Here is a 19239-nt window from a genome sequence, read left to right as displayed (position 1 = left end):
TGAGTCTGTTTCATTCTCTATTCTTGTTTTATTTTGCCATTGAGACTGTGAGTGAGAGCGTCACACCAAACTCCATTGGTACATATGCAAATTTTTTATTTATTTGTTTTTAATCATTTATATGGATATAGACACATAAACACACAGTGCCAAGAGAAAGAAAGGAAAAAAACAACTAAAGAACAGATAAACGGAATACAATAACAGATGAGAAGAAACAAAACAAACCAGTAACAACCAGTCGGTCACTCAGCAAAGAACAGTTTAACCAAACAGAATAATTCTTAACCAAAAAACACAGTCACTGTCCTGTTTCCTTAAGTTGAGAAAGTAAAGTCTCCCACAACTCAACAAAAACTTTTACCGACTGTATTTGTTATATGTGAGTCTCTCTAAGAGAAAAGGTTTTAGAAGGTGGTCTACAAATAACATAGGAAGTAATTGATCTTTCCATAGTGTGAGTTTACTTTTATAATATGAAATATTTATTAGAAATCTGCATTTTTTTTTATTATTGTCTAAATAGAAACCACACATGTAATGGAGTAAATAAAAACATGGATTTAAATCAAACTCTAATTGAAAAACTGATTTGGTAAAAAGATGAACTGAAGCCCGGAAAGGTTTTAATAATTCACAATAAACCAAAATAAAAGCATAAATGTTCCTTGTTTGGTTTTACATCTCGGGCAAAATGGTGAATTATTTTTGGAGATTTTATATAGCTTCCTTGGAATGAGGTGCAGTCTGTGGATAAATTTAAAACTTGTTTCTTTTATCTTATTACTTGTAAAATGGAAAATGTATTCTATCACAAATATTTAGTGAGGTGTTTTCATCGATCTCACAAATCTTTAACAGGAATAATAGGTTTTGGAAAGATGAATGTCCTCCTTTAGACAGCACAACAGATACGTTGCTCATTTTATTTTTTAGTGTGAATGATGTTAACAGTACACAGCAAAACTCCCAGTGTACATTGTACTCTATAGGTGTACATTTAACTCCGGCTTCGTTGTACATATAGGTCCAAGAGTTCAGTGTTCGCTGAACACCGATAAAGTGTAAAACATTTACTCCAAGTAAAAAGTTACATTTGAACCCTCTGAGAGTGCAATTTTACTGTCACTGGTACTTTTAGACACTACTTCAGTGCTTTCTGACACTTGCAGTGTAAACCTAGAACTCCCAGAGAGTAAAATATATACTCTGAGTAAGTAATTTATAGCACTTTGCAGAGCTGGTTATTTAACACTCTGAGAGTGAGGATGTGCTCTATGACACTTTTGAGGTGAATTGTTAACACTTGAGGAATTTATAGTCCACACAAGAGTTTCTTCTTTAATATATCCTAACACATTTCTTATACAAAAACATGCACAGGCACCACATACTGATCATCTCCTTCAAAACCATATGTTGTTTGCAGATCAAACAGCTTAGCTCAGTTTATGCTGCAACCTTGTGTACTTTGTGTCCATTCGACACCAAAGTGTAACCAGCACAAGGTTACTAGGGTGCAATGCCCTATCCTGCCAGAGGGTGGCGTATACGCCCCGGGGGATTGTCAAAAAGACGCTTGATTTTCCTTTCTTCCGGTCAAGACGTTGCCCAACGCATGAAGGACTGGTATGAAAATATCACCAAAATAACAGAAATTCATAAAGTTTCACATCAAAATACTGAAATATCGTGTCCGTTAGGTCGAACGCTGCGAGGAGAAGAGTTGAGCCGCATTCCGTGAAAGCTCCTCAAGATAAGGATGATAATGCTAACACAGTGTTATGCTAAATGTGCAAGCTCATTGTAACGTGAAATGCCGCCGTACAAAACCAATCGGAGATATGACTTTTCTTCTTACTGTTGATGTCTCATCGTTTCAAGTAGTTTTATATTGTTAAAAATGCCTATAAAAGATCGCTAATCGCGCTAGCCGCGTGCTAATCGCTAGCATTTGAATGCGGATTTGGTTGTTTTAGTTCTGCTGCTAGCACGGTTAAGCTAGTTACCATTGTAGCACATCTTTTTCACCGTTAAATGTGCCTTTAGACTCTGTTTGTAACGTAGAAATCACTTGATTGAGGGAATATTTATCCTCTTGTCTATATGTAAAATATGGGTGATTTAATGCATTTAATTACCAACATGTTATATATGTATGTTAGAGGTAACAAAAGTTATCTAACTGCTAAAATGATAAATATATTAAAATGTTTAAAAGGTGATGGTTAAAATGTTAAAATGCATAAATAGATTTAAAAGGTTAAAAAACATAAATATATGGTTTCATAAACTTCATGATTTTATTTCTATGCTGTGAGGTGGAAATACATGATTGATTGATTGTTCATTAGAGACCAATCCACGGTGTGATGTGTACATATTCATTTACATAATGATTAGAGTATTCATATCCCTAACAATGGGGTATATTTGATTTGATATTTGAATGGAGATGACTTGATCAGATTTAAACAGAAATGAAATAATAGTAACTAATGCATTCTGTACTGTATGTATAGTTTGGTTTTAGAGAGAGAGACAGAGATCATCTGAATCTGACTCTAGCAGTCAGCGGCGAGCCAACTGCAGAATCGACGAAAGGACCAAGAGCCTGGTGTGGCCGTGGCGTTTTGGAAGCGTCACCATCCTACTACTTCATTTGAAACACAGATAAGAACAAGTCTACCCGGGTAGTGAAGGAACACATTTTACTGAACACACACACCAAGAACTCTCATGAACTCCGGAAAGAGCAGCTTTATTTCCTTTAACTTTGAATGAAATCTCATAAAGGGACACTTTTTGTTGCGATTATTTATTTTCTTGGGCCCTTATAATATGCGTATGTGCATTTAGGAAGCCGGCTTAGGTAGGCAGGGTTTGTAATTGATTTTTTGTATAATATAATTTTCTAAACCTACCTGTTTTGTGTTGTGTGAAGTTTTCTGCTGACTTTTATTGTTTCAGGCTCCATAGTCGCATCTAGAATTTCTGATATCAGCCCAGCTTTAATTTGATTGACTACCTTTTATGTTTACCTGGTAACAGAGGGTTACGAGAGGGTTACAAAAGTGTAAAATTTGATATTCTCGTCATGCTGGCTACTCTGTGAAGCGTTGCACTCAGGTACTTATAATAAATATTGACCAATACTTTGTTTAAAAATCATAGCTCTCTCTCATTAATACCTCAATTTACTCAGTTTACAGCAAAACCCAGACATGAAAAATACCTGAAGTCAATCATTTATGGCAAATTTTGGTACACAGTAAAATCAACATACCCAAATTAACACTGTAAGAGTTGATTTTAACACTTTTAAAGTGTCTATATGGGTCCACACTTCAGACTTTTAATTTAACACTTTTTAGAGTGTTGGTAACTTTACACTAAGTTAGGGGCTTAACACTTGAAGTGTTAACTACAGGATCAGAGTTTAGAGTAAGAAGTTGGGAGTTAATATTTAAACATTCCCACCTAGAGGTTTGATTTAGTGACACTTCCTTTTTACACTCGGTTTTGACACCAACTATTTATTGACAGAGTAAATTATAATGGATTAACTCTACACTGTAAAAAAATGTACTGTTTATTTTACAGATTGTTTCTGTATTTTTAAAATACCATAGTAACTGTGAAAATACGTGTGAAAACATGATATTTCTGTTCTTTTACAGAAAATGTTCAATTATGTTAAAATGTGTTCACAGGTGTATAGTAATTTTACGAATATTTGCCTGTTATTTCATGGAATAAACTGTAAAATTCTACTTTAAAACTTAAAAAAATCATTTAAAATTACTGAGAAATTAATAGTAAAATAACGATTTAACACTATAGGTTATTGTATATATATATAATCCAATGTAAATCACAAAGTCTTGAATTATTTCACAGCATGTCTGAACAAAACACGTGTAATCAGGAGACATTTTACTGCTGCAACGTCTCCCTGCACAAACACAAAGGACAAAAACGTGAACGCGACACGTCATTGGAGCGCGTGCTTTGAAAAGCGCGGATCCCGTTTGGATTGGTCGACAGAAACGGTTGGAGAAGAAGGAGAAGAAGAAGAAGAAGAAGAAGTAGAAGAAGAAGAAGACATGCCATTGGCTGTTGGGACACTGAACATCCGTCTTTGACGTTACGCTTAACAAGGTCAACAACCACCACGCGGCTGTTCCCGTTTGGTCACAGAAACTTGGAGCAAACAGCAGCTAATGTCGAGGCTGGAGGAAGGACGAAGGCAGAAGGCAAGTATCAAACTGAAGCTGAGTAGTATTAGCTTTATTTACCACCATGCCTCTGACTTTACTCAGTCGACAAAACCAATCCGCTAACACAGGGGTCGGGAACCCGCGGCTCCGGAGCCGCATGCAGCTCTTTCGTTCCTCTGTTGCGGCTCTGCAGCGAGCGGTGCGGAGCAACGACACTGATCAAAGCCGATCACTTTTTCACACTAACTAACTGCCTCAGAATAGCAGCAACTAGTCACTAGTCAGTTACACAACAACTGAATGACACTGAATGCCACACCACACTCACGGTTGTAACATCAACCAAAAAACACTGAACTCCCACAGTGCATTGCAGCTCATTTACTAGTTGCTGTCGCGTATTTAATTCAAATGTATTTTTATTTTAGTGCGTTATTTTTTTTTTAATATAATTCTAAATTTGAATTGATGGTGATCTTTTAACATTAAAATAAAATGTATTTAATTTTTTGTTGCACAAAATATACGCCACAACTGCCGACGTACGACACCCGCCGCCAGGTCCAGCCCGCTATTTATTGGACTATTCGGCCCCAGGTCAGCCAACCATGGATAAATCCCTGTTATGTTACATAAATGCAATTTCGTTTTCATTGTAGCAGTTATTTCATTTCATAATTGCAACACACTATGGGCCGAGCATAGAGGGGAAAACGATATATGCAGTGTTATCTTCATTTTAGATGTCAAAAGGGTTTTGTGGCCCCCAGTGTTTTCTTTTCTGTGGGAAACGGATCCAAATGGCTCTTTGAGTGTTGAAGGTTGCCGACCCCTGCGCTAGCATGTCGTCAATTGAAATGTTAGCTAACTATGATGACAAAAGTATGGCCGGCAGTGGCGTCTGCCAGTGTTAGTCATAGATATATATCTATGAGTGTTAGTAGTCAGCCAGACCAACCACTTTTTATTTTATTTACGCTAACGTTAGCTTAGCACTTAACAGTCAGTCACTACGTTTACTTTTGTGAACTGACTGACACAGGCGGAGAGCAAGAGGAACAACATTTGTTTAGAGCTGCAACAATGAACAATAATCTATTATTAACCCTCTTCTACATTTTCACTAATTTTTTGGCCATAACTTTTACAGCATGTCTTGAAATGACATGATTTCTGGCTAGGATAGGAAGCTGGATTTTATGGAACGTGTCAAAATGTCAAAGTCTTCTTTCCACACAGACTGCTCCTACTTCTCCACTTGCAGGTGTCGCTAGTGAGACATTTTAAGTGGATTTTCTTCCAAAGAAGAGAGAAGAAATGTTTTATAAATGATACTTAGATTTGGTAATGGTTTATTTCAACCAGTTACTCTTTCTTAAAACTAATATTTTCATCTTCCTCTTGCCTCTCACAAATATATTAGGAGCGACCTACTCTGCCTTTTTCAAAGTTTTTCAAATTTTAATTTTGGTGCAACACTAGTCAGTGGTCAACATGAAATTCAAAACAATACTGAAAAATATGGAAAGGATAAGCTAACGATCATCTTCTAGTTTATTGAGGGGAGATCTGCTAACACAGTTTAGGTCGACTATTTCACAACCAATAGCATTTATTTTGATTTTGCCAAATTTCATGATTCATCTTTTTTTTTTCTTTCTCTCTGCAGATAAGTGGTGAGAGTTGATTTCATGGCATAATCTGGTGGTTAAGAACTCCACTCCTTTCCATGCTGAACTGTACAGTGAAGCAGTGGCACTCAGTACAAAAAGGGTCTTTCTGTGTTTAAACCAAGGTGAGGCACTTGAATTCAGACAGATTCAGCTCGTGCTTGTGATGCAGGACCAGCACGTATACTTTGTTGTTACACCTCATGATGTGTCCTATGTGCCAGCATTTGCATTGTATGAAGTGAAACCAGCATGAAATGTTGGAAGCCTGAGCAGAAACTAGATTATTACCCTTTGCATGTGCAAAACCCTAACCCTAAGCATTATTATTCATATTACAATGTTAATTTTCCATCTTCATGGGTAATTTCATTATTTTAAAATGTAAAATGTTTGTAATTAAACATCTAACCAAATATCTAGTTTTACAACAGTTTTTTGATGTGTTTTGAAAGATTAATCACATTATTTTGTGTCATATACTGTTGTATTATATCAAATATAAAGTAATATACAATCTCTTCCCATAAAATAATGTCATTAAAACCAACTTATAACAGCATGTTTCTGTAAATTTAAGCATTATTATTCGTAATACAACATTTACTTCTACCATACCATATTTCTAGGTAATGAAAACCTGAATATAAGACAAAATCTTGTTAAAGTTTCAAGTACAAACTGTATTTTAATTACGGAAAATAACTGTGTCTTTACGAGAAAGTAGATTTCTGTTATTTCACGGTATTTTTATGTGTGGGGAAAGACTGGGCTGATTAGACCAGATGGAGTTCATCCCACCTTGGCGGCTGCTTCTCTTATCTCTAGGAATTTGGACGATTTTATTAACACCCCAAAACCATGACAACACAAAGTTCAGCCCAGGAGGCAGAGCTGCAGTCTTACACGCCTCTCTGCTGCTTCTCTAGTGCTGTCTCACACCATAACTCCACAAACTCCATAGATGTGCTGTCTGCTCCCAGATTTTTTAAATGGAAAAATAACAATAGAGGAGTCATTCATAGGAACCTTATCCAAATCAACACAAATTCACTAGTACAACAGAGCAATAAAAACCTAAGCAAAGCTTTACTTATTCTTAGTCTGTCACATCCAGACTGGAAAACACAGAAACCAGTTCTCTTTGTTGTGGTGTGTCGCCCACCTGCTCCTTACTCTGAATTTTTAGCTGAATTCTCTGAGTTTCTCTGTGATTTAGTGCTTAGAACAGATAAAGTCATTATAGTAGGTGACTTTAACATCCATGTTGATGTTGGCAGTGACAGTCTTAGCTCTTCATTTATGTCATTATTAGACTCAATTGTCTTTTCTCAGAATGTAAATGGTTCAACTCACTGTTTCAATCACACCTTAGATCTTGTACTAACTTATGGCATAGAAACTGAAGGTCTAACCGTATATTCTCACAACCCTCTATTGTCCCATCATTCTCTTTAACATTTGCATTTACTATAAGTAATTACACAGAAATTGTAAAGACATTTCATTATGGTCGACACTTATCTGATGATGCTGTGACTAGATATAAGGAATTAATACCTTCAGTATTTACCTCAGTGCCTTATGTTAGTGATGTGGATGTCAGAAACCACAATCTAACTCCATCACAAATAGATTATTTTGTTGACAGCACGACAACATCGCTTACTACAACTCTAAATCTAGTTGCTCCTCTTAAAAAGAAGGTGGTAAATGGAAGGAGGGCAGCTCCATGGTATAATTCACTTCAATTCTTCATTAATAGAAGAAAACAAGAACAACCCCAGATTTCTTTTCAGCTGTAGCCAGGCTGACAAAGAGTCACAGCTCTGTTGAGCATCTATTCCTTCAGACCTCAGCAGTAATGATTTCATGAGCTTCTTCTCTGATAAAATTGTTGCATTAGAGATAAATTCATAGCACCCTTCCATCTGTCAAAGATGTGAGTACAGTGGCATTAGAAACCTCTGTAGGACCGAGTCAGTATTTGGATTCTTTCTCTGTAATTGATCTTCCTGAGCTCACTTCAGTTATTACAGCATCTAAACCATCAACTGGTTCTTCTAGACCCCATCCCGACTCAAGGCCAGCTGTGGGCCTGGTCTCTCCAGGGGAAGAATGCTGGGTCTCAACCTGCCAAAACATTATGACCACCGTGCACTACTAATAATATAATTTTAATAATAATAATATCATTATTAGTTGTTATGTTTTCAGTATAAAAACTATAGAGCCTTCATGTTTAATGTATAAGTGACCGTACATATATATAAACAAATAAAAGGGAAAAGATAAATTGTATTTCTGTGATTTGAAGTATTTTAGTTTTCCAACAAAAATATTTTGGGAAAAAAACAAAGCTGCTAAAAAAACACGTGTTGTTTCAATAGTGTAAAGAACAATAATGATAAGTTTCTCAGAGCCTGTAGCTTATGGAGGAGCTCAATCAGAACTTTTACTTTTACCAGAGTTTTTATTTCACTTCAGTACAATAGGTTAAAACAAAGCCCTGAACTTTAATCCTGGTTCTGGAGACTCAAAGTCCAGTCTCCTCCAGGACCAACGTAGACCCCCATCAGGGTCCCTGGAGTCTGGGTCTCTTCAGGGTCCTCCAGTATCACCGTAGACCCCCATCAGGGTCCCTGGAGTCTGGGTCTCTTCAGGTCCTCCAGTATCACCGTAGACCCCCATCAGGGTCCCTTCAGGGACTCCATGTAGTGGAACGTGGCTCCCAGAGCCCAGCTGGTCTCCACCCGGTGGATCTTCCTCGCCAACTGAGACAGAAACAATCACAGCATGAAAACCACATCCTGAACCAGACCCCGCTGGTCCAGACCCTGGTAGACCAGAAACAGACCCTGGTCCTCACCTTGAACTGTTTGTGGGGAGGGAACCCGAGCTCCTGCAGCAGAACTGAGATGTAGACCAGGTCCAGACAGAGGAAGGGGTTCTGGTTTTGGTCCTCGTCCTGGTTCTGGGGGGGATTGCTGCACACTGCAGGAAGAAGCCGTCTATCAATCACTATGAATTGTGGGTGGTGTAGTTCAGAGAGTGTCCAGCAGGGGGCGCTGCCTCACCTCTGTTAGCTGCCTGCATGTAGTCAGACACTGAGATGGTTCCTCCGGCCGGATCCTCTGAGACAAACAAACGCAAACATCAAGGAATGAGATGGTTCCTCTTATGAGACACAACTAGACGGACAGACCAGGAACTACATGAGCTAAATTAGAATGAGCGTTGTCATTAGCATTAGCATCATGCTACCGATGGCTCCCAGGTCGACTGCGCGGTCGTAGTAGTAGGAGAAGGCGTAGAAGTCCATGTCTGCCACCTCCCACGCCTTCAGGACCTTCCTGGACACCACCTTCTCCACCTTGGTGAGGCACGCCTCGTAAAGCGGCTCCCCTGAAACACACATGGAGAGCACCAAGGTTCCTACCAGTGATACACTGAAATACCGATACCTCCGAAACCTGACTTTTACTCCATATCAGATCGGTATCAGGCCGATACCAGCCTGGTTTTTACTCCATATCAGATTGGTATCAGGCCGATACCAGCCTGGTTTTTACTCGGTATCAGATCAGTATCAGGCCGATACCAGCCTGGTTTACTCGGTATCAGATCAGTATCAGGCTGATACCAGCCTGGTTTTTACTCGGTATCAGTATCAGGCCGATACCAGCCTGGTTTTTACTCAGTATCAGATCAGTATCAGGCCGATACCAGCCTGGTTTTTACTCGGTATCAGGTCTTACCGGCCTTCTGCCCCTTCACGGTGTAGATGACGTCTGCGTGCTCCCAGCTGCCTGAGTACTCTGGAGCAAGGCAGGGGCTGACTGGCAGCTCGGTGCTGCCCCCTACTGCAGAGACAGAGACACACAGGACAGAAGTCTTTATTCAGACAAAACTGGACTTTTTCCACAAACTGCTTCACACAGTTCACTAGGTTTTGTTTATTTTGTACATAGTTTTTTTTTATTGTTTGTTGTCTAATTCCAGCTGCTGAGACAAGGACAACACACGAGATAAATACACAACATCTAATGTCTTGAAACGACACAGACTAAAGAAGGAATGAATGAATTAACTAACCAATGAATGAATGAGGAGATTAAACCTTTTCGGTTGAAGATCTTGTGCACATGAATCATTCTTGAGGTTTGGTTGATTAACATTAACATTTTATTTGTCCTTGGATGAGGAAACAAGCAGCAAAGCCTTCCAGAGTAAAAAGAGCAGGGCTTAAATAATAAAAGATAAATAAGAAAATACAATACAGACTATTGAACTGCACAGACGACCAGGAGTAACCGAGTTATGAAGTTGTATGTACTAGATGTTGTGTAATGTTGCCTAGTGTACCTAATGAAGTGGCCAGTGAGCGGAGTCACTGAGCTGCAGCTTCTTCTTCAGCAGCTAAATCACAGCAACAGCTGGCAGCAAGGAATTAATCTTACTGTGTGTTATTAAAAGATTAGATAATGGCTTATTTATCTGATGGGGGTGGGGGGGTGAAAGCCTGAAAAATAAGAGCAGGAGGAAATAAACAGGAAGTGAAGAGGAGGAGGTACGTACGGGGAGGAGCTTCGACGCCTCCAAGGATGGCGAGTCGAGCCGACATGAGACCCAGACCGAGATAACTGCACACAAGTACACATCAGTACATGTAGATACACACACAAGTACACATCAGTACATGTAGATACACACACAAGTACACGTCAGTACATGTAGATACACACACAAGTACACGTCAGTACATGTAGATACACACACAAGTACACATCAGTACATGTAGATACACACACAAGTACACGTCAGTACATGTAGATACACACACAAGTACACATCAGTACATGTAGATACACACACAAGTACACATCGGTACATGTAGATACACACAGATACTCAGACACTGCCTGACCACAACAACTAAAGTCCAGCTTCATTCTGAGTCACTGATTCAATAAGAAGCTTCTTAAATCAACTCTCTGAGGTGTGGACCCATTAAACGTGTTAAGATCAACTCTTACAGTGTTAATTTGGGTTTGTTGGTTTTACCGGCCGCAGCCCCCCATCACAGCACTGACCATATTTCTTCCTGGTAGAACATGGTTCTCCACTATCCTTCCAGTCTGTAATAAAGGTCTTAAGCCAGTTTCAGTAGTTTCTACATGTTTCCTCTGCTTGATGCAGCCAATGATTTGACCCTTCTCCTCCAGACTAACATCTCCTCCTCCACCAGACTAACATCTCCTCCACCAGACTAACATCTCCTCCTCCACCAGACTAACATCTCTTCCACCAGACTAACATCTCCTCCACCAGACTAACATCTCCTCCTCCAGACTAACATCTCCTCCACCAGACTAACATCTCCTCCTCCACCAGACTAACATCTCCACCACCAGACTAACATCTCCTCCTCCACCAGACTAACATCTCCACCACCAGACTAACATCTCCTCCACGACTAACATCTCCCCCACCAGACTAACATCTCCCACCAACTACCTCCACCAGACTAACATCTCCTCCTCCACCAGACTAACATCTCCTCCTCCACCAGACTAACATCTCCACCACCAGACTAACATCTCCTCCTCCACCAGACTAACATCTCCACCACCAGACTAACATCTCCTCCTCCACCAGACTAACATCATCTCCACCAGACTAACATCTTCTCCATCAGACTAACATCTCCTCCACCTCCAGACTAACATCTCCTCCACCAGACTAACATCTTCTCCTCCACCAGACTAACATTTCCTCCAGACTAACATCTCCACCAGACTAACATATTCTCCTCCAGACTAACATCTTCTACGAGAAGCTCCTCATTGCATCAGTTGGTCTTAAATAACCTGTTGAACTAATGATCCACCAGGAGGCGCTGGACTATGAGCTCAGTTACATCCAGGAGGAGGAGACTTGTGGCCAGATCAGTGTGTATATAGATATAAATACACATGTATACATATAAATACACATTTATATCTGTGTACCTGTGAGTGTAGACGGTGTGTGTGTTGTTGAACATCTGGAATGACCTGATGTCATCGATGGGCGACGTCTGGATGGTTATCTGAGAAAAACCACAGGGCTACAGCTGACTGCACGCTATTTATAAAGCCTCCCAGCTAACAGTAGCTTCTCCTAGCCTCCCAGCTAACAGCAGCTTCTCCTAGCCTCCCAGCTAACAGTAGCTTCTCCTAGCCTCCCAGCTAACAGCAGCTTCTCCTAGCCTCCCAGCTAACAGTAGCTTCTCCTAACCTCTCAGCTAACAGTAGCTTCCCATAGCCTCCCAGCTAACAGTAGCTTCTCCTAGCCTCTCAGCTAACAGTAGCTTCTCCTAGCCTCCCAGCTAACAGCAGCTTCTCCTAGCCTCCCAGCTAACAGTAGCTTCTCCTAACCTCTGAGCTAACAGTAGCTTCCCATAGCCTCCCAGCTGACAGTAGCTTCTCCTAGCCTCCCAGCTAACAGTAGCTTCCCATAGCCTCCCAGCTAACGATATCTCCTCCTAGCCTTTAACTCATGAAGAAGAATGAGCTGACCTACATAAGCCCCTCCCCTCCTGATGTCAGGGTGTTTATTTGGGATTAGAGCCACATTTGCAGATTAAAGCTCCTAAGATGGAGTCATCCTGGTAGTTTGAGGAGAGAGAGTAAGACCCCCCCCCCAATTGTCCTCCTCCTCACCTCATCCTGTGGGCTGAAAGTGATCTGAGTCGACCCCCCACCCAAGTCCAGCATCCCCACAGTGGGCGAGTTAGCACCACGAAGACCTCCTGAGAGAGAGTGAGAGAGAATAATCAGGCTATGAATCAGAGTTAGCATCAGGGTTCAGGTCAATCATCACTATGTGAAGACGTCGATTAGCTCGAGAGACGCTAATAGAGTCTGGGAGGCTACAGACGCCAAAGACGATGCTAATCTACTCCACGCAGCCTAATGTCTCCTCCCTCCATCCTGACCGGTGAGTCCAGGTGTTCCAGTCCCTTCCATGACCAGGTGTATAAACCCAGCCCCGAGGCTGCAGACTGCTTCTACAAACAGTAGAGAGAGAATGGGAACCAACTCCCTCTCAGAAGAGTTGGAGCTGTTAGAGCTGCAGAGGCTGGAGACGTCACGTTAAACCCTGGAGACTAAGAACGGACGTGACTGGAGGTCAGAGAATAATAGTGGAGATACAGCAAAGATGCTAACACAAGTGCTAATAAGTGGCTTGGTCTTACAAAGAGCCTGTCAGTCAATAGGGACTATCCAGAGCCGATGCTAATGGTGATGCTAATGGGTAGCGTAGCTGTGCTGTTTCCCAGCTGTGTCTCCCTACATGTGGATAAAAGACCAGGTAGATGTCAACCTCTAACAGATCAGTAATCAGAGGAAACATCTTTCCTAACGACAGTGAACTAACTTCATCTGGTCAAAGTTCAAACACGTGTTGCTTAAGCTTGAATTGAAGCTAATGATGTAGCTGTAAATTGTCTGGACAGCAGCAGGTCAGAGGTCCAGGTCTCACCAGTGAGGAAGTTGACGGTGATCCAAGCAGAAATACCTGAAACACAAAAGGAGAAAAACAAAACGTGTGAGCTGCAACATTAGCTCTGATGCTATCAGCTGCTGTAAGGTTTAAATGATTCTTCGTAAAAATTACACAAAATATCCTGAAAGTCGACAAAGAATAATATTACATCGGTTTTCTGTTAACTTCATCTCATCATATTGATGGAAACTCATGGACACGTGGACTCTGACTGGACCTGGAAATGAACTCTCTGCTTTGTAAGATTGGCTCATTTGAGGAGGAAATTTCAGGACTTTTAAAACCTCTGTACGCTGAGACTAGAGGAACTAAACATTCTGACCATTTCCTTTGAATACACTGAAGGAGCAGGTTCTTTCATCCATGGAGTTTTTCTTCCATGTTCCAAGATGAAGCTTTGATCAGTGGCTCTGACATCATCAACACAAGATCTGAACTAAAAACACTGGATGAAATAAACCTGGAGACATTGGAGAAGCTTCTGATTGGACCAATGGAGTCAAAGGTGGAGGAGCTCCGCCCACAGACTAGAGGGGAGGAGCTCCGCCCACAGACTAGAGGGGAGGAGCTTCATTGGCCAGATAGCTTGTATATTTCTTCTGTATGTTTCCATACATTTCTGTATGTTTCTATATATTTCTGTATATTTCTATATATTTCTGTATATTTCTGTATGTTTCTATATATTTCTGTATATTTCTGTATATTTCTATATATTTCTGTATATTTCTATATATTTCTGTATATTTCTGTATGTTTCTATATATTTCTGTATATTTCTGTATGTTTCTGTATATTTCTGTATGTTTCTATATATTTCTGTATGTTTCTGTATGTTTCTATATGTTTCTGTATAATTCTATATATTTCTATATATTTCTGTATATTTCTGTATATTTCTATATATTTCTGTATATTTCTGTATGTTTCTGTATGTTTCTATATATTTCTGTATATTTCTGTAGGTTTCTATATATTTCTGTATATTTCTGTATATTTCTATATATTTCTGTATGTTTCTATATGAGGGCTTTGGCTCTGGACCGACATATAATCCAATCCTTTTAAAGTAGTTCATACAAGCAATTATGTCCATGTGGGATAATGTCCCTCTTAATCTTGAAGATTATCCGTCCCGTTTATTCCTGAGGCTGAAATGTTTTCTCCTTGTGAGTGGGCGGGGTCATGAACGTCCTCTAACGAGGCCTGAATTACCGTCTGGTCCCGGCCACTAATGGACGGATTCCTCTCAGGAGTCTGACCGGATTCCAGCAGCCTTATTACGGCTCAGATATTTGGCCGTTCTTGGCCGGGACGACGCTCATCCCGGCTCAGATTACCCTGCTGAACGGAGGCGAGCGCTGGTTAATGGAGCCCTCTGATTGGTTCCTGGGGCGGCGCTAAGTGCCGGTGTTGTTTGTCCGGTTTCTATCCTCTCATGATGCAGCGCTGCAGGGCCTCCAGGTCAGAGGTCGCTGGTAAAAGGCTCTAATGCGGCCGAGTGATGTCGTCTTTGAGGGACCTGGATAAGCTGGTCCTCAGCGTCCTCAGAGTGGACGCCACGTTCACGCCACCATCAGGACACGCCCACTACCTCACCAGGAACCTACAGCCTGTCGAGTTTAAACCAATCAGAGCCTCCGACACAGTGACATCACACCTGAACTGAACCCTGGAGGCTTCAGACAGAGTCAAATCTCAGGTGTGATCAGACTAGCCAGAAATTAGCCCACCTGCTGCTAGCTAACATTAGCCGCCCTGACGCTAGCTAACATTAGCCGCCCTGACACTAGCTAACATTAGCTGCCCTGACGCTAGCTAACATTAGCCGCCCTGACGCTAGCTAACATTAGCCGACCTGCTGCTAGCTAACATTAGCTGCCCTGACGCTAGCTAACGTTAGCTGCCCTGACGCTAGCTAACATTAGCCGACCTGCTGCTAGCTAACATTAGCTGCCCTGACGCTAGCTAACATTAGCTGCCCTGTCGCTAGTGCTCGTCTCTCAATCCCACGGCCGTCCCTCGTCTCATCTCGTGCGGTTGTTAATCCTCCATGTTGACGGCTTGCGTTGGGGAAATCAGAGACGTGTCTCCGAGGACGTGTCTCAGAGGACGTGTCCTCTGATCTGCTGCAGATTACACTAATGAAACAAAGTCTCTGATCTGATAGACACACGAGGACGGGACGAGACCCGCTGCTGTCTCTATCAACAAAGACGAGTCCCTCCTCCTGTCCTCTGTGTTGGACCTTACCTTCATCAGTGCCGTCCATGATGGACACGCTGTCCTCTCTGGACAGAAATGGAGACTCCTGGAACAGCGTCCTCACCTGGACACAGAGGAAACAACAGAGCGTCTTTACAATGATTCAGGACGTGAAGAATGAATCGGCTGACAGGACAGGAGGTGTCTCACGGTGTCCAGCAGCTGCTCGGCCTTCTGTCCCGGCAGGAGACGGAGACCGGCCGTGGCCTTCAGGACCACCGGGGTTCTGGTCCAGAAAGACGGGGGGATGCTGGACTTGGCCACGTCCAGGAGCTCCAGGATTCCAGCAGCACACTGGACACAGATGCTTCAATTAAGTGACACTAATGGACATTTATCCTTCAAAGACACCCAGTCCCTCACCCGTCCCTCTTACCTTGTGTGGAGCGTCCCTATAGGAGGACAGTCCAGGTTTGATGGCTCTGAATGTCTCCGTGTCCAGCTCCTGAGGATCTCCTGGGGGACGACACAGGGACAGGTTAGCTCTGATGCTAACACAGCAGCCAAAACAGCACTCAGCCTTAGCTTAGCTTAGCTTAGCGGCTAAAAGCGCTAATGAAGGACTTAGAGACTGAAAGCTCCACATCTGGTAATTAACGTTTAAACCTCATGAATCATTTAAAGATTAAAATTTAAATTCGCTGATATCTGAATGGACCCTGGTGGCCACTGTTTGACCAACAACATAATTAAACCCGATAGTTAAATTCAGCTTTAACCAGATGATGGTCCTCAATGTCCCAGAGTCTGTCCCCCTGGGGACGTCCCTCTCTGGTGTCAGGTGTCCCAGAGTCTGTCCCACTGGGGACGTCCCTCTCTGGTGTCAGGTGTATATGTGCCACAGGGACGTGGTGTTGGTTTAAACTTAATAACTTTTCGTTTCTGTCCAGGGACCTGATGAAAAGAGGCGTCTGGATTCGAAGTGAGACCTGGTCCAGAGAGACGTCCGTTTACCTGTGTCCCCCACCAGGAACTTGAAGATGTGGACTCTGGTCCCCGTGCTGCCGGCGTCGAACATGATGCCGTACTGGTACCGGCGGCGGTCTGGACTGGGTCTGAGGTGGGGGGGCGGTCTGGGGGTGCCGGGCTTGGAGGTGGAGAAGTGATGCTTGATGAACATCAGGTAGGTGAGGAGGCAGCACAGGAAGAGGACGACAGCGGCCAGCTTCGGTCTCTTCATCCTGACTCATCCTGTGTGGAGCCGCTACACCAGAGTCAATGCACAAAACGGAACATTTAACAGACTTTTACTGCACACGGTGGGAAACATTTACTGGATCACATCCAGACAGCAGGTATGATTGTTAGACCGATCACCAGGCCTAGGTTCAGACCGGGTTGTAAATATTTGGAAGAATAACCAGTCCAGTCAGTTTCTAAACTTTAAACTGTCTCTTAAAACTGCAGAATGTACTCAGATAAAACTCCACAGGTGCAGATGTTTTTTAAACTCTTTTGGACATAAACCAGGACCCGGAAGACTGAGAACCTTCACACACATTTACTGATTCACTCACAAATATCACAGAATGTGAATGGAGTCAAAAGCAGAATGATTCATCTCAACAATCGTTAAACCGTGACATGTGAATGGGGTCCGGCCTTATTTTGACAGGAAAGTGAATGGACTCTGGTGTTAGCCGTGTGGCTGCTTACCTTTAATGCCTTTAATCCGACACTTGATTCACTTTCCTCCTCATTCGGCTCCGACGTAAACAACACGGCGCTCTGTGATGACGTCAGAACGCCCGACGTGGCCCAAACCACGAGAGCGCGACGGAAATAGTAAACAAACAATGTCTCGACTAATCGAAGGAACGAGTTAATTCGATTCTTCTGATCGATTCTGGGTCCATTTCCAGGTCGAATTAATTAGTTAATTTACTTTATTTTATTTATTTAATTTTTATTTGTAACTTCTGGAAAATACAATCAATAAAACAATAATAATAATAAATAAAGTTTCTCTTTTTACTCTAGAAAATGTATTATTTATTTTATTATTTATAGCAACAAACAATAATATCTGTTATTGTTCTTTATTCAATTTCAAAACGAATTAATAATGATAATAATAATATAAAATATTTCTCTTTCACTCTAACAACACTTTTAATTTCTTTACAATCGATAAACATGTTTATTAATTTTTAGCTCTGGGTCCTCCTCCTGCTCCTCCTGCTCCTGCTCCTGCTCCTCCTCCTCCTCCTCCTCTGTAAGCCTCTAATAGCTGTTTATCAGTTAATGGCGGCCTCTAATGGTTCTATAATCTTTCTGCTGCTTTTTATTTTCATCACTCTGATGGTGAAGCAGAACAAAAGCAGCTCTGAGTGAATCCTAATCGTCCTTTAGTCCCACTCTCTAATCTAATCCAGCTAAGTTGTTCACCGACACACAAACACAGCCAAGACCTCGGGAGTGGCCACTTCATTAGGTACACCAGTAATAATATAGTACTCTGTTGATTTATTTATCATGAAACAAACCATAAACACCTTTATTCATTTTAACTGTGAATGTAAACAAACAATCACTCTGTGTTACTATTATTGACATTCATAATAATAATAACAATAATAATAATAATATGTTGGTGATGATGAATAATAAAATTAATTAGGTTTATTTTACACAAAGTATTTTTTCATATATATATATTTATGTGTGAGTATCCAGCTGTGCGTCTGTATCTCTGTATGTGGGTCATGTGATCCCATCAGGAGGATTACCAGGAACCATTTGGAGGATTTTTTTCTTTTCTGCATCATAACCAGTGGAAGATTCCTCTTTCATCTTATAAGACACAGCTCCAGTGTGGATTAGACATCTGGACCGAGCTGCCTTATTCCATCATCCGCTCCCTGGCCACTTCATTAGGTACACCAGTCAAGCCCTTCTCAACTGAGTCCAGGTCTTAGACACTGTCTTCTCTCATTAGCATTATTCAGTTAGCTTAGCTTCACCTAGCTTTAGTTCCATTAGTTTTAGATTTTCACTAGTTAGCTGAAGTTAGCTTCTGTTCTGTTGGTTGACTGGTTGACTGGTTGGTTGGTTGACTGGTTGACTGACTGGTTGACTGGTTGGTTGGTTGACTGGTTGACTGACTGGTTGACTGGTTGGTTGACTGGTTCGTTGTGTGACTGATTGGCTGTTGCTCTCTGTGGTTTCTCTGTAGAGGGTGAATGGTGATTAGTTGCGTTCAGGGCTCTAAAGTTGCGCGGTGGAGACGACATGTCGAGCTTGGAGTGAACTCAGGTCACGACGACATTTCATAAAAGCATCAAAGCTCCTAAAAACCAATAAAGAAGAGTGAGCGTCCAATCCGCAGGAAAAAAGAAAAAGAAATGATGATGAATGTTATTGGATTATTTAACACGACTGAGCCCCAGAAATGAAATTAAAATGTGTGTTGAACGGGATTTTCCAGGAAAGTCCAGTAAAACCACGACGGTAATAAGGAGTCGATTAAGACGAGGATTAGACGCTAAGAGGAAGATTAACGGTCATTCTTTCATTATTGTTCCCAGATTAAC

General features: G+C 41.6%; 1 protein-coding gene across 3 annotated transcripts; it reads right to left on the bottom strand.

Annotated features, from left to right (window-relative positions):
- Positions 1–8343: 8343 nt before the first annotated feature.
- entpd6 (ectonucleoside triphosphate diphosphohydrolase 6) lies at positions 8344–17470 on the bottom strand. 3 transcript variants are annotated; one of them, XR_007113954.1, is made up of 15 exons: positions 17363–17470; positions 16661–16910; positions 16083–16162; positions 15857–16000; positions 15695–15770; positions 13418–13453; positions 12595–12683; positions 11902–11981; positions 10469–10533; positions 9649–9753; positions 9155–9295; positions 8968–9024; positions 8760–8884; positions 8519–8664; positions 8344–8460 (listed from the first exon to the last, which is right to left on the bottom strand). XR_007113954.1 is itself a non-coding variant. In XM_047602477.1 (15 exons), the coding sequence occupies exons 2-14, from the start codon at positions 16884–16886 to the stop codon at positions 8581–8583; spliced, it is 1308 nt and encodes a 435-aa protein (XP_047458433.1). In that variant the 5' UTR covers positions 16887–16910; positions 17363–17470; the 3' UTR covers positions 8344–8518; positions 8576–8580. The 3 variants fall into 3 exon arrangements, 2 of the variants coding, with proteins under 2 accessions (XP_047458433.1, XP_047458432.1); XM_047602477.1 differs by having other exon boundaries at positions 8344–8518; positions 8576–8664; XM_047602476.1 differs by having other exon boundaries at positions 8344–8664.
- Positions 17471–19239: the final 1769 nt, after the last annotated feature.

The sequence above is a fragment of the Mugil cephalus genome, chromosome 13, assembly GCF_022458985.1.
Source record: "Mugil cephalus isolate CIBA_MC_2020 chromosome 13, CIBA_Mcephalus_1.1, whole genome shotgun sequence".
Classification (NCBI taxonomy): domain Eukaryota; kingdom Metazoa; phylum Chordata; class Actinopteri; order Mugiliformes; family Mugilidae; genus Mugil; species Mugil cephalus.
The sequence above is the reverse complement of the archived record's forward strand: the minus strand, read 5'-3'. Positions and strand labels throughout refer to the sequence as shown.

Excerpts from the sequence above, each read along its gene's own strand:
- entpd6 (XM_047602476.1), bottom strand. The coding sequence starts at position 16,886 with ATGAAGAGACCGAAGCTGGCCGCTGTCGTCCTCTTCCTGTGCTGCCTC. Across the intron at positions 16,163-16,660 it reads GTTCCTGGTGGGGGACACAG|GAGATCCTCAGGAGCTGGAC; the intron begins GTAAACGGACGT and ends GTCGTCCCCCAG. Across the intron at positions 11,982-12,594 it reads CTTTCAGCCCACAGGATGAG|ATAACCATCCAGACGTCGCC; the intron begins GTGAGGAGGAGG and ends GGTTTTTCTCAG.